Source organism: Melospiza georgiana, chromosome 2, assembly GCF_028018845.1.
Source record: "Melospiza georgiana isolate bMelGeo1 chromosome 2, bMelGeo1.pri, whole genome shotgun sequence".
In the NCBI taxonomy this organism is placed as follows: Eukaryota; Metazoa; Chordata; class Aves; order Passeriformes; family Passerellidae; genus Melospiza; species Melospiza georgiana.
In genome coordinates this window covers 61,901,685-61,927,499 of record NC_080431.1, presented here as the reverse complement: position 1 = coordinate 61,927,499, position 25,815 = coordinate 61,901,685, and the positions used below count along the sequence as shown (strand labels likewise).

General features: G+C 39.0%; 1 protein-coding gene across 1 annotated transcript in view; it reads right to left on the bottom strand.

Annotated features, from left to right (window-relative positions):
- The window catches only part of ATP8A2 (ATPase phospholipid transporting 8A2), a 314,236-nt gene that overhangs the window by 203,296 nt on the left and 85,125 nt on the right, over nt 1-25,815 (bottom strand). The window contains exons 22-24 of the mRNA XM_058045068.1: nt 25,245-25,384; nt 21,874-22,012; nt 15,649-15,713 (exon numbers count right to left, since the gene is read on the bottom strand). Of these exons, the coding sequence (XP_057901051.1) occupies nt 15,649-15,713; nt 21,874-22,012; nt 25,245-25,384 (344 nt within the window). The remainder of the gene's footprint in view (nt 1-15,648; nt 15,714-21,873; nt 22,013-25,244; nt 25,385-25,815) is intronic.

Sequence of the window (25,815 nt, the reverse complement as noted above, 5' to 3'; positions counted from 1 at the left end):
AGCAGCCTGTTAGTTTTGCCAGCAAGCTAGAATGATTTGTCATTATATTATGGTATTTTAGCTTTATTAAATTCATTCAAAAGAATGGACTTTTTATTTCCTTCTACTTTTTCTCTTTGGAACATAATCCAGCTTTTCCTGGAAGCAAACAAACAGAAGTCCACTCTTGAAGACACTCCTTCAGGAAGTTACTGATTCTTGCCAAGTAATTTCTCAGAGGTAACAGCCCACTTCTCAACCTGATGGATAAGCCTTCAGATCAAGGAGACCCCACAACCTTCTGTTTTAGATCATGAAGATACAGGATTCTCTGTTACACTGTCTGAACCACAAGTTTCTGTGTTGCTCTGTTTTAAGCTGTCAGTACACATCAATGCCCCCAAATAGCTGAAGATAATTCAGCCAAGAAAATAACACTGGTATGCGGACATACAAGTCAGTCTATAATTTACTCCCCACTGCCCCCAAAAAAGAGGGCATTTTCTCCTTATATGAAATCACAGGACGTTTTGAGTTGGAAGGACCTTTAAGATCATCTAGTTCCAACCCCATCCCCTAGACTAGGTTGCACAAAGCTCCATCCAGCCTGGCTTTGAACACTTCCAGGCGTGGGGCGCCTGCAACTTCTCCAGGCAACCTGTTTCAGTGTCTCACCCCCCTCAGAGTAAGGAATTTTTCCTTAACATGAAATCTAAACCTACTATTTTACAGTTTGAAGCCATTTCCCTTTGTCCTGTCACAATATTCCTGTAAAAAGTCCCTCTCTAACTTTCTTGCAGGCTCCTCCCTTCAGGTACAGGAAGGCAATTAGGTCACCCCTAAGCCTTCAGGTAGAATGCTTTAAAGATTCAGATCTCTGCTACAGATATTGGCTTTTTCATATATTTATACCTCTATATATGTATGGGTTTTCTTTATATACATAAAGCGTAAATTATAAATTATCACTATTATTATCGTTGTTATTATTATTATTGACCACTTTGGTTGATATAAATAAAGTTCAGCCATCCTGACTCAGTGAGATTAGAACTTTCCTGAGACAAAGAACAGCCCCCAATGCAGCCAGGACTACACTAAAGGAGTTCTATCACTGCTAGCAAGTAAGGAATCCATGTTTATTAATGGATAAAAGACTGAACATTAGTCACAATGAAATACAGATGAGATGAGAGAGCTCATTTCTCCTCCAGACGAATGCTACGCATAAGGAACGCATAATATTGAGTAGTTTGATTTGTACAAAACAGGACTGTCTCAAGATGATTTTCTCATTATGCAGTTACCTTTCCAGCACAGACACATGCATGTGTCAAAACTACTGTTTACCATGACAAAATTATTTTATATTTTCAAGACACATTACATGTGTAGTCTGGAAAAGAGAAATTTTTGGTTTTACCCTTTGATGTAAGGTAACATCAATTTGTAAGACATCAAAATAAAGCTGGAAGGACAGAATTTCTCTCTCTAAAGACTAATAAAACTTAAATGGGGCTAGAGAAAGCTACAGCTTCAATTATTTGTAGTCTTCCACTCTTAATTTCCTCTCTAAAATCCCCCTTTAAAATAAGACCCCAACTGCTGTTAGCATCTGTGCAGTTAATAGCTCCGTGGAATGGTGGTGTAAGTAACAGAGGCCATACTGCTGTCAGAGTTCATAGCCAAAGTTATTCCCACACTTCAGTAAAAGGAAACTGCTTTGAGAATTAAGCCAAACAACAAACTCTAAGCTACTCGAGACAGTCCCAACATACAACAACCCAACCTGTCACATTAGTCTTCTTTTCAAGTGCTTGTGTACTATCAAATCTGTTTCTCAAGAAAGTTCCAGAGCCACTGACTAGGACAAGCAAGCTCCGTAATAAAAATGACTTTTAAGAAGCAGATTGCTTTTAGCCCATGTTCTCTGCTTAAAGCCCTGGTTTTGATTTAGTAACAATACACGTATTGAGCAGAAATATGAGAGAACTCGCAGTTCCTGAAATACCCTTTGAGATTTTACTTCTACCTTGACAGCATGACAAACATCAGAAGTTACTCATACTCCTTGGAATATGTACTTTTCCCTTTTACCCAGGGCTGACTAGGCAATAAAACAACACACAAAGGGGGTTTCCAGAAGGATCTGATACAAGCTGTACTCCCATGACCTTACCTATTCCCCAACAGCCTCCCAAAAACAAAGAACAAGTGCATTCATCGATTGTGTCCATCCAACTGGGATCACTTTGACTCCTTCAAGAGTTAGGTCACGCTTCCTGCCCTTTGGCAGCTGCTCAGTGGTGGGCAGGGTGCAACAGTCCACCCTGGACACTTCATTGCTGGCTTCAGTCCCATCTGCCCTCTCAGGACTTCTAATGAAGCAGAGCCTAGAAGCAGAAAGCAAGGCAGCATTCTCCTGCTTGGGTCAGCCCCTTTGGCAAGCTACTGGAAAGGGGTGCTCAAACCTGTCTTCTGTTTAAGACAAAACCTAAAGTTTAAACCTAAAGTTTTAAAGCTTCTGTTTAAGACAGCACCTAAATTGCCCCACCAGGGCAGATAAAGGATATGAAAACATTACATGTGCCCTGAAGGACATGGACACTCCCACACCTGGGAAACACAGACTGTCAGAGGAAGAAGCAGAGATCAAAAAGCTGGAACAGCAAGGATACAGGGAAACTGGATGTTCCCTTGTGTCCCAAAACTAAAAGCAAGAGCTCTATAACTCTGCATCCAAGCAGAGGACAGTAGCAGGACTAAAAGTGCTAACTTAGACTACAGGTTTCTAAACCCATAAATTACAGTGCTAAAATACAAGTATACATATACAGCAAAGGGAGAAACATTATTGAGTTACACAAGCAAGATGCTAGGAAACACTCAAGCTAGATCACAGATCTTCACTATCTGAACACTTCTAGATCTGTAGGATCAAATAACTCTCATTTAACAACTGAAGAAAAGTTACAGAAGAGCTATCCAAAGCACCACACATAAATTATGGAAATTAAAGAATTTAGTATTATAGTATCGGAATACCAGAAATCCAGACAGCTATGTATTTGTTCAGCTGATACAAGACCCATCTACAAAGCATTAGATCATGAAATGAGAAAACCATGACAGAACTATGAAAATGGTTTTATGCATGCCAGCCTGTTCAATCTACTTACTAGTTTTGCTCAAATAAGATTTGTCACAATGTAAATTCTTCTGCTGCACTTTGATTACAAAATTAGTACTTCATAACAATAACATCAGGTAAATGCCTCAAGATTGTCCAGCTTGAACACTTTTATCAGAGAAAGTCAGAAGATTATATTTGCTAATAGAACTCTACCAAGATCAGTTCATGCTCAATGCTACTTACCTTCAAAACACCAAAAGAAACACAATCCTTCTGTCTTGCAATTTGAGCACAGCAGATTACAGTGACAAAAGGACAAAATTGCTGTCCAGAGAGCTTGTGCAAACCCCATCCCCAGAAATGTTCAATAAAGGCCAGGTTGGACGGGGCCCTGAGCAACCTGATCTAGGCAATGGAACCTTTGCCCATGGCAGAAGGGGTTGAAACGAGATCTTTAAGGTCCCTTCCAACTCACACCATTCTACAGTTATATGACAAATAAAAAGGTCTGAAAAAGCAAATATAACCAAGTATTCTTTGAACAATTAATTTTAACTTAACTGGCAGCAGATATGTGAGCAATGACAAACTAGATGTGGCATAGACCCAAATTCTTCCTCCTGCCCTCAATTCCACCCTTGAAACAGGGCACAGGGCAGTCGGCTCCTCCAGCCCATGCTTTGCCACACAAAGTCACACAAAGAGCCAGCAGGAGGATACAGCCTCCCCTCACCTCCTCAAGTGTCTGGAGAAGTGAGGCCTGGGTCTATGGCCCAGCTCCCCACAGGCAGTCCAGAAGTTGCCATACAACTGTCACTTTTCATGCTGAATTTTACTTCAATTCTAAAGCCAAATTAATTGTTGTGCCTATCTTACAAAAAAGGTTTACTCCTACACCACAGCTTCAACTAGGTTGAATGATAAAATGGAATGGCTGGAGGTTCCTAAAGAGCCTGAAGCCTATCTAGAGAGTTTTAGAAACGTGACTACAACATGATAACATGGAAACGTGAAAACATGATAAAACATGAAAAGCTAAGGGTTTATAAGAGGTGATGGAACATGGCATCAAGATCTTTCTAAATATCAGCCAACAGCCCAAGATTATTTAGGCTACTTGTCTCTCAAACAGCGTTACCTTCTCAGCATAGGCTATACCCTTAGGGAAGGGTGATGTACATGAACAAACACACATCTCCTGACAGGAGCTTCAGAAAGACACTGCTTGGTCATGCTCTGGCCTTACATCACTCTTAGGTAGTAGTAGAAAAGGAAATAAGCATGAACAAGTGCAGCTTTGCCACTGGCCTCCTTGAAGATCAAAGGAAGCAAAAGCCTCCACTCAGCTGTTCCCTAGTAATTTTCTTAGCTAAGATTATTTGGGGAAAAAAAGTCTTGAGCATTTAAAGCACTTCCAAGTTGCACAGGAATAGAAAAATGGCCTTTGCTAAACACAGACCTATTTAATACTACATGAGGTGACATTAAAAGGCTACTTGCCCTTGCTATCACAAGTTTAAGGCAGTTTCTTCACCAGCCATAGCTCAGCCAGAACTGAAATTCCAGACAAACTGCAAACTTGAAAGATTACATGTGTTCAGTGGACAGTTTAGTGTCTTCATACTTTCAAAGCTCCACAGGAGACAACAATCCCAGGTAGTGCTTGTGAGAGGAATGGAGGTGAGATGTATTTGCTTGGTTCAGTGACTGATGAGTTACATCCAAGGGCATTCTCTAAGAGCTGTACTGATAGTGGACATTAAGGACAACTTCATATAACTGTTTTGATAATCTTGAAGTTCCAATATTGTATGTCATCTATGGGAGAGCTCCCAAACAAGAATTACTCACTGAAACAGTATTAATGTTATATAATCTTCAAGTCATGTAAAAACTGGTTTTGTCAATTTAGTACTTTAGATTTAAAACAAAATCCATAAAAGTCTTCTCCCAACCAAGGCAACAAATGTTTTACTTGGGGCAATGAATTCTAACAAGAACCAGAAATACCAAAAATAAGTAGTTTTTCAGACTGTATACAAGATCCCTGAAACTGAGAGATGCTGAGCCCCATTTATTCCAGCCTCTCAAGTAGTCAGATGCTGCATTCCTCCCAAAGCTTATTCCCTTAGCTGACAAGATGATCATGTTCACCTACTAAAAAAAACCCACTATTTCAAAAGTCAGCACCACAAAGATTTTTCAGAGCTCCAATCCCATTGCAGAGAAACACACAGTTAAGGTAACAATATTCACAACTCCCAGACCAAAATATTCATTCTTATATCCCCCAGGCTGCCTTTCTGACTATGTGAACTGAAATTCCACATGGGAAATTGGGATTGAGCCACAATGACTTTGGACATTGAAATCAGTTAGGGCAGAACACCATCTTTTGGAAGACACTAGGAGAGTTGAACACAAAGGGTATATCTTGAAATAATATGTAGCAGTAATTATCCTGGGCTTGGCCAGTGGTCTTCTTTGCTACAAACACATCTGTACTTTGCTGCTTCGAGCTTCCTTCAGGCCCTAGTTAACCTTTGCTCATAAAGCAAGATATGTTCCCAAAATGCCTAATGGAAAAGAATACTGTAACCAACTAACTGAACATGTGAACCCAAACTCAAGACTACTGAAATTGCAATACAAGGCAGCAGACGTGGCCTTAAAACCACACCGGCCATTTTTACAGCAGACTGTATTCAATGTCTTATTAGAATAAAAAAAACCCACACCCACAAACTACCAACCAAACAAAAAAACTGACAAAACCCCATACCAAACAATTTTCATGCTATTTTAGTCCACATTATTTAGCCTGTTTAGTTCTTAAAATATGCAGTTTACTGTACTTCATATTAACATCAGGCTTCTGTAACAAGCTTCGCTACATTAAAGAAAGAAAAAAAAAAACAAACAAAAACCAAAACCGAAAAAGTCTGACAGCAGTTATGACAGTGTGAAAATTAATAGTCAAAACCCAAAACCCAACTAAGAAACCAGGCAATTTAGCACAGGCTTCTGTGATGAAAACAGAGGCACTCCAGGACTTTATGTTCACTGATTTAGAGAATGCACAGCAGTTAAGTCAGTGGATAGGCAAGGTAACTAATTCCAAGTGCAGATATAAAGGCAGTCTAAGTAGGAGTGTTTTGTCTCCTACAAAATTAGAATATGTGCTAGAAGCATGCTTGGTTCTACATGACTACCATATTGTTTTGAATAATATTTCATTTGAGAATTTCTTCCAGGTGACCACCACAAGAAGTTATATTGAAGATTTATGCTCATGGGAGGTAACTCTACTACATTCCTGTACAACATCTACAGCAACAACTTTTTATTTGCTTCAACACAGCACCTTAGTTCCCAGTATATTGTCAAATAGCAACAACTCCTTCTTGGCAAACATATTTTCTAACACCTTCTGCAAGAATTATCTCTCTGGTTTGCAGATTTCCTTACTGAAGGTTCATGTGGCTTCTGGATGCTGGACAAGCTCGAGTCAAATGATCTATCACAACATCTACTTTATTTGTAATCTCAAGTAGCTAAATAATTTCCATTTCTTAAGAAGCTTCACATACTTTCCTCATACAAAAAAATCCTACCCAACAAGCTAAACAACCTGCTGCTTTCTCTCCCTCCAAAACCATCACACTGGATTTCTCCAGTGTCCTTACTCGACTTCTCAAAAATACTCTGTCTACCTGCATTATAGGTTTCAACAAAATTGCTAATATCAAGCAGTGAACCACAGAGGAAAGCAAAGCTTCCTCCAGTTACTCTATACTTTTCCAGACTCCCACAGGTAACTCATTTTATCCCTTCCCCTGGTAGGAAGTTTGCTTATTCCTTGCAGATTTAAAAGCAACGAAACATTAAAATTGACATGTGTTTGTTGGCAATTGCTACTGTTAGAAATGATTGTAAATGCAATTGCAAATGATGGCAAAATGCATCTAGAGGCCACAGGGCAGCCTGTAAATAGACGGGTTGGTTTTGTTTGACTTGAAATTCCCTATAATGTATTATAAACTAGGGCTGAACAACACCATTTCAGATATGTATCATTTACAATTCATCTCTACATTAAAATCGACAAAGATTTAATTTGGTTGATCCTAGTCCTTGCAACTTAAACATTCTATTCTCATATACAGCTGGTGCAGACATTTCCTAGACATTCACAGGCAGCTCAGGAAGCAAGAGTACTTCTGCTGCTGCACTGCTCATGTCTTGCTGCTTCTAGTTCTAGAAAGAACTGGAAACAAATCTTACTTTTGTGGCATTAACTGTTGCCCAGCAAAGATATTGGTATACACTCAACTGAGAAGCTGGACACAAGACCCAATTTGCTTTCATCATGACAGCTTCCGGCATTTTTACTTTATTTTTTTAAAGATAAAAATATAAAGAAAGCCCTAGGCAAGCTTCTCTTTTCTAGTCAAACAAATACCATTCCCTGAAGTGAACAGTAACTTTTCAAAGACCTCTTTTTCCTTGAGTTTTAAAAACACACTTAGTTTCCTATCAGTTTACTCAATACATCTGAAGTTTTTATTAAAGTTTATCTAATAAATATGATACCCACTTCAATTACTAAAAATAATTGTAGTAAGAAAACTCCACAAAATCACCAAGATTAGGTTTCTTTTTTAAAATTAAACCACCACAGTAATTTCCCTAAAGATTTAGTTATACAATAGATTTCTTTTATTAATATTTACTAAACCTATTAACTCTGTCTATTGAACTGCAGATTTTGTCTGTCAAACCCTGGACAGAACTAGAAATCCCTTGAGAACCTGACAGTATTAAAACTACTATAGACAGATAAATTAAGTTTTAATAACTTGAAAAGAAAGCACAAGTTTTCAAAAAAGTCACCCAGTTAAGCTGTGAACCCATCCCCCCTTTCCTTGCGCTATTTGCAGGTAAGTTGTGAAATATTAATTCTATAAGCCAGACAAATATTACTGTACCAGCCTAGATCTTACAAAGGCCCTTAACCATTAATTTGCTTTATTCATCCACATTTTCCCAGAGTTCTACTAAACTCCATATTCAAAAGCACACACTCTGCTGACCTCCCCCCCCTGCGCCCCAAGGACACAGAATTCTTGAAGCCAGACAACTTCAGTCACCATTAGCCAAGTAATGGAGCCAGGTTATACCACAGAATTTGATACCTTGTCTTCCTACAAACAGCTGAATCTTCTTGTTTCATTGAATTCTGTAGTCTAGCTACAAGAATTTGAATTAGTAACAGACACCAAATTCCTCAATCTTTCAAACCAAAGGGAAGATTCACTGTGGCTAGCTTGAAAATCTGCAGCACACAACAAGCATACATAGATACCACCAAAACTCAGCATGATGGAAGCTTCAGGAGGACATCTGAATCACCTCAGCTCAGACTGATATTCATTTCCAAAGCTCTCCAAGAAACTATTATATTCTAGTACTTCAGCACTATCATTTTTAGGCCCAGTTAGAACATTGATTATAATAACTCAGGATTTGGGAATTAGCTGATAATTCAAGATATCCAAATCAGTTTTGTCTTCAACACATGGAGAGGAGAGATTGCAAACTTTACTTAAGATGTGTAGAGGTTAAGCTAATTAGAAATGCTTAGTAAATATGAAAGAGCAACACTAATCCTCTAACATCATTATGTCAGTTCAACAACCAGAGGTAGTGAGAAAATGCACTTTGACACATTCTCCCATTAAAAAAAAGGCTTACAACATTGTGGAAAAGTTGCATAAGAAGCTTAGAGATTTCCACAAGATTGCTCTGATTGTTTCTACTCTATGCAGAAGGTTAAAAAGCAGCAGGAACACATACTTAGTCAGGTATTAAATTCATACAGCTGCAGAACTGCTTAATTCTAGTTTCTGACACACCAATCAGCTCAGAGAAATTCTGTGGGATGTTTTCTAGCTTCCAGATGTAAAACATCTTTTTTCTCTTTAATTCCCCTGTGAAGGAAATGTATTCCTTTATGTGACTGATGAGAAGGCTTGGAGCAATCAAGCTCCAGTTGCAAGAATGATTCTCTAATTATTATGAAAAAGGAAAGAATCTTTAAAAATTGTTTAACAAAGTAGTAGTAGGTCAGTATTATGGGAACCACAGAAGTAAGATCACAGATACCTGTATCTCTCTGTTTTCCAAATACATGATCATGATATACCCTGTCACCCTGAAGAAGTTAGTTCTCTACTATCCTCATTAGGTTAACACTGCAGATGAATAAATGCTATTGCCTTAGGCTGGCTACACACCAAGAAAGGAAGACTGCTTATTCTTAAAACCCCCAGACAAACTTGCATGAGCAAGGAACCCCTCCAATGAAAGCAGAAGATCATATAGGAAAGTATCTTGAAGAAGAAAGGACTATTTAGTTCTTGCCCTTCAATACAAAAGACAAATCTGAATTCTTTCTACAGATGTGCAGTATTAACCCTGTCAATCAAGAGGATTAGTATCCATAACTCATCTATACATCAGACACCAGCTTCATCTTTTTCCCCTAAAAACACACCATCATGCTTTAATATCAGAAAAACCCACATTTCATGGGCAGCATCTCATTAAAAAAAATTTGTTTAACTTTTGATTACAGATCCTTATGTTTCCATGGTCTCTTGTGCTTAACAGAAATAAGCACATCAGTATGCTGCAGGGAATCCCATCTTCAAAGCCAACAGATACTTCCCTCACCACCCATCTGAAGCCATGATTCTATTGTTACACACACAGCAGAAAACAGATCTGGATAATACTCTGTGATCATCTCTTGATATAAGCCTTCACATATGTGAAGATCATTAGCAAATTCAAGAGAAACAGTGTTTGTTTCCAGTCATTTTCCTCTAACATATGAGAACTCTTACAAAGGAGACAGCAAATTTTAGCTGGAATTCAGGGAACACACTCTTCCTTTCTATTTGTACATAATATGATCTATTCTGTCCTATAGCACAGCCAAGGCATTAGCCCACATCTGCTAAATACCAGCTGCCTAAAATCAGCTCTTGTCAGAAATGACCACTACTACAACTTAAAATATGAAAGCAAAAGTAACTTTGAAAACAGTGTGCTTGTGTTTTTTAAAAGCATTCCTCAGCCTTCCCATCCCAGTTTCCACTTACAGAAAGAAGAGTTATTTAGTAACTTTTTCTCAGCACTCCTAAGAGTCCTTGCATTCCTTCAGGTCCAAGTACCCCCACTTCATCTAAACCAACTACCACATGCCAGAAAACACTAACAGAAAAAACAGAGGCACAGGTAAGTGAGAAGAGCCATTAATGAATTCTGAAAAGTGAAAAGCAGGATGAAACAAAAATTCCAGCCCAATTCATTCACCACTCACAGCTCAAACCTATTAGTATTATTTCCTGAAAAAGTGGTAATCTAATACTTAAGTTACACAGTCCTGTGTGTACTTAAACCTACAGGTCTAGGTAACACCTACATTCTTTCATTCATAATTCTACATAGTACACACAAATCAAAGCAGCTTTTCCCACAAAGAGCTGTCTATTTTCCACATCCATACAATTAACTTTCTATGCAGATTAGCAAATATCTGGAGTTATGAAAGATCCTATTTGTTCCTCAAAAACAAACAAAAAAAAACACTAAAACCCTTCTACCTAACATTTTTGAAGACTTATCTGCTTACTAGACTCTGTTCCGAATGTAACTACTTATTAGCTCGATGTGTATTTCTAGACTAAGAAAAACAAATTTGAGCAATAGTAAAAGCTTTGTGCAATAGAAAATGTATTCTTTCCCTAGTTTTCTTAATTAGTTCCTTTGCAAATCTGCAGTGGTAGACAGAAGAGCTGATTACAATTCCAGGCTGAGTGGAGACTGGAGTAACTTACTAGCCACAAGGCACTAGAGAACTGCTGCAGATGCCCCTCTGAAGGGAGCTGATCCCTGGCTCAAACTGAGTTTGCTCACATTGACCAGTTTTCCAGAATATTAACTTTGTCTGAATGCACTGGGCAGATGATAGCAGGGGAGATAAAAGCCCCAGCCTCCTCTCTAGTGCAACACACAAGATCTAACCATCAAAGCACCTACACTGCATTAGCAGTACCTGGCTCGTTCTTGTCTTCCCAGCAGTACCTGCATACCTTATTATTTTTTAGTACAGCTGAAGCATACACAATACCAATGCTCTGCAGCATCTGGAGTTTTAGGTAACTTTTGTTTTAGTCTAAAAAGCTGACAGTATCTTTAGGCCCATTCTTTGGGAGTAATCAGCATGACATCACTGACAAGGCATAGACATTCCTTCTTCTGCAAGAGAATCAGAATCCCAAAAAGGAACACCTTCAATAATGTAATTGTGCTTTAGAGATTGAAACATAAATTTACATTAAAAATTCACATGGTGCATACGCTGTAGAAATTCAGTAGGTGAAGGTAACTCTTTCTGTGTAAGTAAGTCATAATGCATGCAAATCTTTCTGAGAAGTCTAATACAGAGGATACTACTGGAACAATACTCTTTGCTCAAATACAAATGTGCTGACAAACAATTTATTTTTAATGGCCTTCTACTCATGTTGCTCTCCCTTACACAGTCTGAGTTCTCAATGGTTATTAGAAAAAGTTTTAGACAATAACCCAACAAAACCTGCTATTTCTAGCACATGGCTAAGTCAAATCACCAGGTCAGAGCTTTACTTCTTAGGAGATCCATGATTCCCAGATAACATCAGATCTACAGGTGCATCAGTATTTAAATACAATGGATAATGATGTCTGTCAAAGATCTCCTTAATTTTTTTTAACTCTTAAGAAGTGTGAGAAGGAAATGTGCCAATTAAGAACAAAGATCATGAAAGTCATTGGATAAATTTAATATTCTCAAGGTTAACAGATCCTTCTAGAACCTTGACAGTAATGTTACCCTACAGAATAGCTAAAATAAACTAACAACAAAATAAGCAAGTTTTCCAGGTCCTCACTCTTCACTGCCAGAATATAAAACATAACTGTATGTAAAGCTTCCCTGAGGATACTAAGGCTACTTGGGAAGTCTAGACATTGACAACAGATGACAAATTCCACTGTGAAATTATGCTTGTTTTTTAATAATACTACAAACACCATGGTGGCACAAACAGGTACATCCCAACAGGGAAACATGCAAAAGGTATACCTGAACAAGTGGAAAAGCAAGGAGGGCCAGCTTCTGCTTACACTTTCAGGCATATCTTATCAAGACACACGAGCATTGAGAGTTCTTACACAGGAATATCCATTTGCTTTTATTCACACATCTGTGTATTACCCAGGACTGTCACTCCTGGCATATAAGTTCTGCAGAACACACTCACAGCTCCCTTTACATCAATAGGATTGCTTTACAGCAAAGTACTACCCACAGCTTCAGAACTGGTTCCCTCCAATGTTGTCCCTCCACTACTGTTAAATACAATCCCATGTGATAAACAACTGATACAATTCCCAGCTTTTCTTTTTACAGGATTTATGGGTAGGAACACACACAACATTCCTTGGCTGTAATACCCACTCTCTCATTACATGTTTTTCAGCCAGGGCCCTCTGGTCATCCAACTTCCCTTCTTCAGGTACCCTATTTACTGCTCCCACAACTCAAAATTCTCCAAGATGCCAATGAAAGAAAATTTTCCAGGTTAAGAGCTGCACAATAAGACTTCATGTTGTTCCAATTTAATTAAACAGAAACTGAGTCCAAGAATTACACTCAAAGTAAATCTCATGCTCAAAATATTCTCATTTCAAAAAGCTTTATTAGGAAAAGAAAAAATAAGTGAGTATATGTATGCATGTGGTAAAGTCTATAAGGGATAGACATTTGCAGGTTATTATGCTAAGTTTCAAGAATTCAGCTGAATCAAGCTAGGGATTAGTCTTCTCTATTCCCAGGAGTTCCCTGAAGAGAACAGAAATTATTGATTTTTCCCCTGAAGTGCATGATTTAGAAAAAAACTTATCTCTCAAAACCAAGCAAAGACAGTTGTTCGATCACATCTCACCTACTGCTGCATGCCAAGGAGCAGTACTGGGAGGGAAAAGTCACACAGGGCTGCACAAAGGGGGAAGTGTATCAATATTTAAAAGCTCTAAGCTCAACTTGGATCTTGTAAAAAGTCATTTTTAGTATTAATAGATTTCAAAGGTGGAATATATTAAATATAATGCTACAGAATTTCAGTGTGAGAACCTTCAATTTTAGGCTCAGTTGAACAGAAGTCAAAATTTCTGTTAGAGGTGTAACACAAATATTACTGTGAAGATCCCATACTGAAAAATTGACAATAAAAGTACTTAAAGACACCTTAGAGTAAAACAACTAGAGGTAATTATTAACAAAACATGGGCTTTATATTCAAACATCTATAAAATCCAATTCTACATTAAAAATGGCAGTAAGAGTATTTTAGAGAAAGCCCATAGACTTAATTTAGACGGAACGCAAGATTAATACAAAGCATTTCTGATGTACCTGTTCAGAAGCTCCAAAAGTTTGTATTATTCTTTAGAAAAAATACAGGTTATCTGAGCTAAAGTATCAGCCACCTTCAATATTCATGAGGTATCATGTGATAACATTTTCTTCACTTGAAAGGCCAGCAACTACATAAGGGGTTTCTTTTCTCATCTGACATGCCATGGTTCTCCATTTCCTTTTTTTCTTTTTCTTCCATAGAACCATAGAAAAGTTAAGAGTTGAAATGGACCTTAGAGATAATCTCACATCAACCCCCCTGCCAAGGGCAGGGACACATTCCACTTGACCAGGTTGCTTAAAGCCCCATCCAGTCCAGTCCTGAACATCTCCAGGGATAGGGAGTCCATAGGCTCTCTGGGCAACCTGTGTCAGTGTCTCACCACCCTCACAGCAAAGAATTCATTGATAACATCTCATCTAAACCTGCCCTCTTGCACCTTAAGGCCATTTCCCCTTGTCCTATCACTACATGCCCTTGTAAACAGTCGCTCTCCAGCTCCCCTGTCAAGGATTTTGGATATTGGATACTCTGCAAAGTGCTATAAGGTCTCTCTAAATCCTTCTCTTCTTCAGGCTGAACAGCCCCAAATCTCTCAGCCTGTCTTCTTAGCAGAGGTGCTTCAGACCTCTGGTCAACTTAGTGGCTCTCCTCTGGACTCATTCCAAGAGGTCCATGTGTTTCCTGCATTGGGAGCCCCAGAGCTGAACATAGCATGCCAGATCAGGTCTCATGAGAGCAGGGTAGAGGGGGAAAACCATCTCCCTCAACCTGCTAGCTGTGATGCTTTGGATGCAGCCCAGGATGCCTTTGGCTTTCTTGGCTGTGAGTGCACATTGCTGGGTCATATGGAGCTTTTTGTCCAAACAGCCACAAGTCTTTTTACTCAGGGCTGCTCTCAATCCATTCTCCTCCCAGCCTGGACTTGTGCTTGAGACTGCCCCAACCCAAGTTTAGCACCTTGCATTTGGCCTTGTTGAACTTTATGAAGTTCACACAGACCCACCTCTCACACCTGTCCAGATCCCTCTGGATGGCATCCCTTCCCTCCAGTGTGCTGACTGCACCACACACAGCTTGGTGTCACAGGCAAACATGCTGGGGGTGCCAGTTCAGGTTCTGAAAGCTTCCACTAGTTTTTATGTTTGCTGAAAAATTTCCAATACTGTTTATAGCTGGATTCTGTAAACAATGTTTTCTACAACAAAGTTCTTGGAATCACACCAAGGTAACTGGAAAATAACACTTAGCTGGTGATAATTTCGGCACAGTAGTAATACCCTCTTCAACCAGATTTACAGATATCCAGTAACTCATCTAGCACTTCAAGACACAGGCTTTGCATCTCCCACCCAATCCCAACCTACCAAGTCTAAATGCAAATGTCAGATAGTTTCATCTGTTCTCCAAATACCTCTAATAGAAATCAGATATTGAAGTGATATCCAATACTGATATGGACATTGAAACACAAAATTTAAAGATACCTCCTGGGAAGATTCATGTACAAACATATGATTTTGCCATTTAATTTTGGCATATGTATGCAAAGTGTGGCAACCATTTGCAGAACATTTTTTATTTTAGATCTCACAAGCTGCTGTACATAGACAAGCTCACAATGCAGGTGTGGTTAGAGCTGTTCTATGCAATACTGAAGCTAGAGAAAAACAAAAACAAGTTTTCTTCAGATGTTATTCCTACAGCTATACCTTAAATTTAACTATATTCCTGATGGCATGCTGCAGACTTTTCCAGTTTGCAGCAGTATCAAACCCATGCACCTAAGAAGTTGCTCATTCTGAGACTTCAGATTGATTTGCACAGTTTGTGACTGAAGACCTCTGGAGTACACTTTACACAATACACTTGTGTTTTACCATGAACTGCTTGTCTTGTTACCCCTAAGTGTAAGCAAGAAAAATTTAATGTGAAAGCCTGAAAACCTTCCATCTTGTTAGCAACACCTCCCTCTGTCAAGAACTACATCAGAATTTGCTTACTTACATCTAGTGAATCCTCGTTGACCAGGATGAGAGACATACTCTGCGAAATGAGTCTGCAAGAGTACCCTGCAAGAGGGGGAAAAAAAGACAATAAAACACAAAGACTTACTTTTTGGAAGGATATTTAAAGTTCAAGTTCAACCTTAAGATAAGCATCTACAGGTCAAATGACAATTTATTTTTTGAGCAGTTACTCCTATCAGGCAGACTGCTGGAAACTTTGCTGTATAGGACACACTCCAACATGACAGATTTACTAGAAACATGGGCTGCACTCTATCTGCATTTTCAAATAAATCACTTGAGATGTTTAATTAAAGAAAACACTGCATGAACTGGATGCAGTAAATATAGCCTATAGCCCTACATCAATTTTTTTCCCAAGTCTACAAGGCAGGTTTGCCTTCACCACATCACAGGAACAGATCCGAATGCACGGTTGCATCTACACCAGATGACTGGAAGTGCACACGTTTTCAGTTGATGCTACTCAGCTTCCTTAGCCCACACAAAGCTTACATGAGCATTTTTTACTCCTGAGTGTTCAGTATGGAAGGTTCTGAGCTTCATCATCAAGAAGTACAGATCAGTCACACTCACAGAGCCCATACCAACTCCTATAGACAAAAGGTAACAGGACTACATTATTCTTAGTGTGGGACTGGGACATGAAAAAACGAGAGCACCCAGAAGGCAATTCTGTACATCTCCCAGCACACCAAAATCCAAAACAAAAACTCTCAAGACAGAAGAAAATCTTATTTTTATAGAAGTTTAATAATTTACAAAATAAACAGGTTAATTCTGCTCATATTAACAGCAAGAGACATTGCATCAGTGACCCCACTACGTCATCCTAAAAGCTCATGCAAGTTCACTTGGGATTGGCATAGTGACAGCTTCATAAAATAGCAGAGAATTAATTTATTTGAAGCATACATCTTTTATTGCTCATCTAAGCTACCTGGGAAAAGAAAATTCAATACAAGTATTTTTTACTTCTATTTTTTTTTTTACAGAAATGAATTACAGCAGTTTAAAAAATTGCTATCAAATAAAATGGGGTCTTGGGAAGTCTCTTACTTTTCTTAAATGGAGACTGGAGGGGATCACAGTATAAGAGTAATGTCCCAGTAAAGAACCACTGCAAGGCTGACAAATTCAAAAGCTGAACACCACAGTCACCATAAAAAGATGAAGCGCCTCTTTCCATATCTTGCAACAGCAAGAGAACAACTGAGGCACGAAATCATCTGTGGGATTCTTGGCTCCTTAGAAAGGCCATAGTGGGTCATCAATTGCAATGCAAATCATTTCCTCAGGCTACAGAGTTTTTATAATTGGGCTAGTTTTGTAGGTATAACCCAGGGTTAACGTGTCTGCATGTGTGACTTCTGTAAAGAAAGTAAATCCCTCTCCTTTCCTTTGAGGAAGACATGCTTGTATCATAGCCAGGCACTCTCAGGCAGCAGGTTTGATTACCTGCAGAAATTCAGTTTCTCCTCAATTTTCACAGTTGTGTAGACTATGAATATCAAGTGCAACCTTACTAATACATGCTAACAAGCCTAGGTTTAATTTCTGCTTCAGAGAACAATACAGTACAACACAGAACTCACACCTGTTGGGAAAAGGATAAAATATATTCTAGTGATGTGCAGCCTACAACATGAAAGCTTTGCAGACAGCCTCTGATTCTACCTGTGATCAAATCTTAGATGGTAGTAGAAAACCTCCAACAGTTACAGGGAAAACACTGACTTTTTTCTCAAGTCGGTTTGCCATTTTAAAAAGTTAGTTTCAGGCTAAAAAATCCTTCCTTATTTTTACTGAGAAAAAGAGAACATTACAAATTTACGTACTTCCATCCATAACAAGGTTGTTCTTTCCCTAGGCTAAAGCAGTCTTGTGCAGTAGGCTGTTACAAATTCAGCATAACTAATGCAAAAGGATTTTCTAGTAGCATTTGATTAGAACAGCAGCTGCAACAGTGACCTGTAATTTCTAAACCACTTCTCACTGCTTCACTTTACCTCTTCCAAAATGAGCAAGATGCCATTCTAGAAGTCAAACTGGAAGAAAAAAAAAACCTGTGGAAAACAGTTGCTCTGCTGTGCATCTTGGAAACCAGGGACTTAGAACAACTTATCCTGCAACTGAAACCATTTTGCATCACCATCACATTAAACAGAAAGATCAAGATTAGACTAGGAGAATGTAAGTCAACCCTAACAAGAGTTTATAGGGGATCTATATATCATGTACAATTTCAGGACTAAGATGATGTTAAAATCTAGCAAAGTAGCCGGCAACTGTAGGAGTCCAAGTAGTAACTTTAAAGTATTACTAGAAATGTCTCAAGTTTTATAATGGTTTTGTAATAGTTATTACTGGCAACAACAGCATGGGAAGCAAAAATGCACTTGAAGATAAGTATTTTTGTCAATGCTTCTGAGTAAAAGAAGATCAACTGCTGGTTCAAAGCCAGGTATAAAATGTCAACCCACATCTGTAAATTGATATCTAGCTCTTTAATTTAAAAGTCCAACTAAAAGTCCATGAAGCAGATGAATCAGGCGCTTCTGGGACTTATTTTCCTTTAAGTGTCCTGGGAGAAAGATTACTTGAACTAGAGTTCAAGATCATAGCCCACAGGCACATTCATACTGCAGGCATACAAATCCAGCATCTGATGGAAGACTGATTATCCTCTGTGTTTAGAGAGGGCACAAATGCCCTCTTCAAACTTTGCATAGTGATACAGGCAAGTGTGCTGGCATGGCTTGTCTCCTGCACTGAAACAAAGCACAGCTCACCAAGAAGCGTTCTTATCTCTGAGCTGGAAAGACAGGGGTCTGATGGATGTACTGTTAGATGGGTAGGGAACCAGCTGGATGCCTGCATCCAGAGAGTTACAGTCAATGTTCCACACTCACACGAAAACCAGTAATGAGCAGTGGCCCTCAGGCCAGTCCTGAGACTGGTCCTTTGCTGTCTACACCAGGGACAGATGGGGATCAAGTACACCCTCAGCAAGCCTTGAGAGAACATGAAGCTGAACAGTGCACCTAAATAACACTGGAGAGAAGTGATGCCGGCCAGAGGGACTTCGATCTGCTTGAGAAGAAGGCCTGTGAGAATCTAATCAAGTTCCACAGGGCCAAGTACAAGGTCCTCCACCAGTACTGCAACAATCAAAAATATCCATCAGGACAGACTGAAAGCAACCCTACTGAGAAGGTTAAATGACTCCACCTGGAATATCATATCCAGTCCTGGGGCCCCCAGCACAAAATAGATGTGAACCTGTTAAAGTGAGTACAAAAGAGGGCCACAAAAGCAATCAGAGGGCTGAACATCTCTCATCTGAAAGCAGCCTGAGAGTTGGGGCTGTTTAACTGGGAGAAAAGAAGGTTCTGGAGAGACCTTTCAATATACAAGTGAGAATTACAATAAAGAATGAGAAAGACTTTTTACCAAGGCCTGTAGTGGCAGGTCAAGAGCAGTCATTTCAAACTGGAAGAGGGTAGGTTTAGAGTGAACATAAGGAAGACATTTATTATGATGGGGGGTAGCAAGACTGGAACAGGCTGCCCAGAGAAGTTATGGATGCTCCATCCCTGGAAGCATTCAAGGCCAGGCTGGATGGAGCTTTAAGCAACCTGATTTATGAATGATGTCCCTGTCAGGAAGGGAGCAGGAGGACTGTATCTTCAAAAGGTCATTTTCAACCTCAAACCCAAACAACTGTAAGGCAGTGCTTGCAGGCAGCTATCAGCACCCCAGGTAAGTGCATTCAGCTTAACTATAGGGACTGATTCATGTTTCGGGAGGGACACACTTGTGTTAACACTATACTCCCATTCCCAGAAAACAAATCTCTTCCTAGGGAAGTTACTGTCTGGAAATACAGCAGTTCTGGTGTTCTGTTGAGCTCAAGGATGATGGCAAATAGAAATCTATTACAGATGGTTTTGTCTCACTGAAAGGCAAAGATGATCCAGAGTCTGCAGACGGATGAAAAGGATGAAGCTGCAAGAACACAGTTAAGCCTTCTAAAGTTGTTTGCAGGTCATGCTTAAAGATGCTTCTGTACCTGGAAGTCCCACAAGAGCTAGAGTTCTAATTACTGATCAGTATGAAAGCTTATCATGAACACTCTCCTCACTTGCAGAACTACTGACTAGCACCTGTCTGAATGAAAGGCACACAGCCACCCCACAGTAGGTGAACCATTACTCTCCAGAGAAGTCAAAAATGCAATCCAGAAACAAAGACATATGCAAATTCTGAACACCAAAGAATTAAGAGGAAGATGGAAGAACAAAGTACTCCAGCTCCTTGACAGAGCTGCCAAGAGCTGAAATATCCCTCAATACACATGCACCTCCATACAGCAAGCAAGAGTCAATAAGCATAACCTCCAAACACAATGAGAAAGTGAAAATACTTTTTGCTCCCCAGATAGCATATTTATACCTGAAACATCTAGTGCACATGTGGATTGGGTTTTAAGTTGAAGGTTTATTACAGTTTTATTGGATTACACACAAAAACTGGAAGAGTGCCACATGTTTATACCTTCAAGCCAACTTGACCATGAAGCTAATTAAGTTAGAGTTTTACTACCAAACTGCACCTTAAACTAAGGGAAAACTTAGAAGTTTTAAGCGAGATTATTATTCTTCTCAAGTTGCTATAATAAAAGAAACAAACCAACAGTTTTAGAGAAAGCTGGAAGTTAGTCTCCTTCACAGTCTTCAGAATAAGCTTATTTACTGGTGTTCAAGTAGCTGCTGTTGGTTAATATACCGACTTAATTCAGGTACTTACATCAAAATGTGTAGTTACATTTTTTTAACTAGTCAAAAGATGGCATTTCCCTTCTGAAGTTATCTACTGCTTGTAAAGTAAGGAAAAGCTGCAAATTGTGATTTAAACCAGATAACTACCCTTTAAACAAGTTGTCTACCTAGGCTATGCACTGTACTTCTACTACAGCTGTATCAGTTCAGCAAGTTATTCCACCTTTTGGTACCACCTTCAACATATGAAGATACATGAAATTTAATTTGAAGCACACAAAAATTCTAGTCAGTCAAGTAGATTGCATAATGAAATTTCACTGAGTGAACCAAAATAGAAGTTTAAAAAAACACAAGACAAACCAGACCAAAAAAAAAGCGGCAATGCCCAAAACTTTCCTGAAAATAATTTAAGTTCATTTACAGAGCATCATTGATAGAGAATCCTGAATAAGTTTGACAAAGCAACCTATGTTGTAAAAGTTCGCTTTAACCTACACCTGCACATCTAAACAGACTAATCTGCAAATGTAAATGCAGTTGTGATACCCTAACAGCATATGTTGCCTTCTGCTACAGGAGCTATTTATTCAGTCTTTTTGAGTTCATATTGACTTTAAGACACCCTAATTACATGAATAATGCAACCAATTTTATGTTTAGAACTGCACACAGAAGGTCTGAGTGTATTTCAGGCTATTCCTGGGAGAACTAAAATGCTCTTTCATTGACCTTTCTTAGGTGAGATGTCAGATCACAGGACTGCAACTCCATCTCCTCCCCTCTCTGGGCAGATTTATGAGTGATAGGGAGAAAAATGATCAAAAAGAACACAAGAGCATCATGGCATTCTATTGCCAAAGATGGGACATTTGGGTGAAGTGGCATGACAAGGGGTATGCCTACATCAGGATATGTCCCTTTACCAAGTCCTTACTGTATACTAATAGATGTGCTGCAAGGGGACAGCAGGGTCCCCACCTACACTCACAGACATGGTTTGGAAGATGCTGTAAACTATACATGCTTTGCATTATCGTATTTCCCACTGTATCCCAAACTTGATTCAAAGGCAGTAAGACAAGAAAAAAACAGCTCTAAAACTGTTTCTGAAACATTAGTCTGGTAGAGTTCTCCTGTTAGCAGAAAGCAGGGTTACATACATTCATTCAATTAGAACTGCATTTAACCAAGAACAGATGGGTCCCTTCTGCCTCAAAACAACAATAATAAAAAAAATGTATAGCCTGACACAAATAGTGAAGACTTCACTACAAAATCCCTTCTCCAACACTGTGCCCTGATGCTAAGGAACCATTCTATAACAGCAGGCCCAATTCTATTTAAAAACACACTCAGCACATCTTACATATGACCTGCTACACACCAGACAAATTCAGAGTAACCAGAATGATGGATACCTATATTGAGAGCTGTTTCCTGTTTGTCACCTGTCAGAATCCATATCTTAATTTCTGCTTTTATTAGTGTGGCTATTGTTTCTGGAACACCTGCTTGCAAGCGGTCTTCAATGGCTGTAGCTCCAAGAAGCAGCAAATCCTGGAGAAAAATAAAAAAGAAAATAAACCCTCAAATTCTTTTAAGATAAATCTCTGCTTGGCATATACTCAAAAAAGGAATTAAGACAGCATGTTGCATCTCACTGCTAATATTGCACTTTGACAAGCAATATACACCACAATAAGTTTGTAGGGTGGCTATTCTACTTCCTCTGCATACAATTCACATTTCAAGAGGAACAGAATAGAACAGAGTGGTTTTAATCAGAAAGATGGCAGCATTTCAAGAATAATTGATTGAAGTTATAAAAACTAAAGTTAGCCTATAGATGAACATGTATACTAGACCATTCACTAATCACCATAGCAACATGATGAGTAGTCAGTTTATATATTTAAACTCACAAAACAAAAATTTGGCATCACATCATTTAAACTAATTTCCGCCTACAAAATGTACATACAGACTGGATACAATCACTCAAAGCAAAAATTATTGCAACTATTTATGGATCTAGTCATTACATTTGTGTAATACAAGTGGTATGAACATTAATCAATCCAAGTATCTCTAATCAACATACAGATGTCTGCCAGAAATACGTATCTCATACAGTGCATTTAATACTACAGAGTTAACTGTATTCCTAGGCAATTCTAAAACAATTGCTTGAGGAGATTTGGCTACATGACAGTAAAAAAATAAAAAAAAGAACAGGCAAAAATACCTAAGAAATAAACCTTGTAAAAAGGTACAGCCTACTCAGATTTTACCTCTAAAAGTATTTTAATTATTCTTTACATATGCAAAGATGCTCAACTTAAAACAAATTGATAATAAATTTAGGTATATCATATCATTTTAGAAATTGCACAGAAAAAGGTAGCATTCTCTATTCTTTGTAGGGACTAAAATTATTCAACAGAAGTGAAGACAAAGGAACACGAGTACAAGTTGCTGTTGTTCAGCCTGGGAATGATGAGGCTTCAGCGTGATCTTACCATAAAGACTGTTCTATATAAAAAGTGGACTTGTAAAAAAAATTAATAAAGACTGTTTACCAGTGGCAGAACAAGGGGTGATGGTTTTAAACTGACAGAGGGTATATTTAGTCCAGGCATAAAGAAGTGACTTGTTTGTGATGGGAGTGGTGGGACACTGGAACAGGTTTGCCCACAGAAGTGGTGGACCCATCCCTGGAAGTGGTCCAGGCCAGGCTGGATTGAGATTTGAGTATCATGATCTAGTGAAAGGCATCCCCATCCATGATTGGGAGGCAGGGGTACAAGGATATGATCTTGAAAGGCCTCTTCCAACCCAAACATTTCCATGATTCCACAGAGAGGGCATTAAAAGCAGCTCCTACTTGAATGAATCTAAGTGGAATTCCACATAGTGTGTAAGCGGACATTAGTTACATGCCTTTACAGAGTTTCCTTTTTGCTATGAGAGATTCAGTTGGCAAAGGTGGCAGCAGTGACTCATGCAGGTCACTAAGCCTCTCAATGACTCATCAGCTCTCTCAATGCTAGCAATATTTGAAGGTTACAAACATAATCCAAGTGCACAACTGCAGATGATCTTCTTTCCCCAAAATCACTTGTTAAGAAGTTACACATGACCGCACAGGGATCAGCATGGCTGAGCTACCTGAGCAGGGGAGCTACCACTGCACCTGCTGAAGCCCTCTGAGCCAGCATATGGCTTCAGAAGGAAGTTAGTTCAATTTTGTCTCCACACGTGCACCTCTACTGTGATCCAGCAATCTCAGCACTCCGACTGAAAAAGTAGTTCTCTTGGTCTCATTTGAGCCCTTAGATGAAAAAACACCAGTCTGCAGAAATACATCATATTTTGTGTTACAGCCAAATGCCAGTTTATCTCTAAGGCCTGCTTCTTGGCATGACCAGCAAACATTACCAGTAAGGCATACAGTGGATAGCTCCTAACTCCAATTCTACAAGCCACTCATGGGTTCCTCCTTTTTTCTTAAACAAGATCCTAAATTGTAAAATAAGCAGAAAGTAGATGACCAAAAATGACCTAAAGCTTGAAAACACATTTTGAAGTACAGCAAAAGCCATGTTCATTTTTCACCTCGGTGAAAACAGACGAGTGTGAGAGCAGGGTGAAAGAAGCAGAATGCTAAAAGGAGCTACCCAAACCTACAGAACCAAGGATGAGATAACCACACTGTTACTGACACACAATAAACACAAAAGACCATTTGAGGCATTACTTGGACAACAAAGACACAGTCTTCAGCTCTTACTGAGAGAGTTCCTGGAGCTTTTTTCTTACCCCCTGAAAGTTAGCTCCTATCCTAGTCCCAACCTCCTTGTGGATGCGCTATCCCTGGAAGCATTCAAGGCCATGTTGGATGGAGCTCTAGAAACCTGGCCTAGTGAAAGGTGTCCCCGGCCACAGCAGCGGGATTGGAAGTCAATGATTTTTATGGTTCCCTCCAAACCAGGCCGTTCTATAATTCTACAATTTGCCCCAGCTAACTTAAAAAAAACAACAGTGCTCCAGAACCTAAGCTGTATTTCAATATTAATTTTAAAAAATATTGAAGTTCAAAATATGTTTTAAAGAAACCACTATATAAAATTAAATACCTGGGGCAAGAGGGAAGAGCATGAACCTGTGCAGGTGAGGAATGCAACTACCAGCACTTCTGAAAGCAGCAAGACCAACAAGGCTCAGAGAAACACTGGCCCCTAGCGTTGGCATTTTAACATTTAGTTCACTGTAGGATTAGCATTTCAAATGGGTTCTCCAATACCTACTTTCCCCTTCTAAAATTGGGTGTTCTGCAATTTGCATGGAATGCAGGTTTTCATCCTTTTTTTAGTTCACACCCCTATAAGGTTTTGGTGAGCCCTACATTGTGCCTGCAACAGCCTTCAAAAACCTTGAATTTGACTGCTGCATGAAAAGGAAAACATCTCTTTGTACCCTAGTACATGGGAACTTGGTGCAACACAACAGTCTACATATATCATCTTCATCAAGTTACCACAACCTTACACAAAACAGGAAGATGTAAAAAGTGTGAGAAGAGGGGTTTAAAGTAGAATTTTTTTTTATCTGTAAATTTATCTCAGATTTATAGATTAAAACTGTGGACTGAACATGTTACCATCTACTTACCTTTCCAGTTTCTCATCTATGAAATTAACAGTTTATTTCATTGTATAAAGCCCAAATTCCACTGGAAAACACACATGTAAGGTAATCTGCATCTGATCATCAAGAAAGTAAGTTTTACCTTTTCAATGATCTCATAGCACTCCTCCAGCTTCTGAGTTCTGTCTTTCAGAACTGTACTGGATTCATTGTAGACATTCAACCACTCTCTGTAAGACGCCTCTGACAGATCAGCATAAGCAATGCACAATGTCCTCAGACCTGCCAAACAGAAGACAGCCATTACCCACAGTAAAATTATAGAATATCATCAAATCATTCACATGTAATGAATGCTCAATTCTAACCCTCATGCTGGAACAACAAAAGCTTCTAACACACATTGTTAAAAAAATCTCCCTCTACAGTTTTTAAGCACTTGGATTTCCACAAATGTAAACCACAAATCTGGTTCCTTCTGGCTACTAATGGTGGTGCAGATCAAGAGAGCATTGGACAAAAACTTTTTGCTAAGTACAAAAGCAACCTTGCCCTTCATGTATTTTTAAAAACATCATATTAAAGAACAGGCTACATGCTGTGATTGGTGATATTACTTAGTCAAACATCCTCCACAGTTTGTGCTTCCTTTTAGCAAGAAGACTGTGTTCTCCTTCAGTGTACCAATGTAACTCACACAAATAATGGGAGTT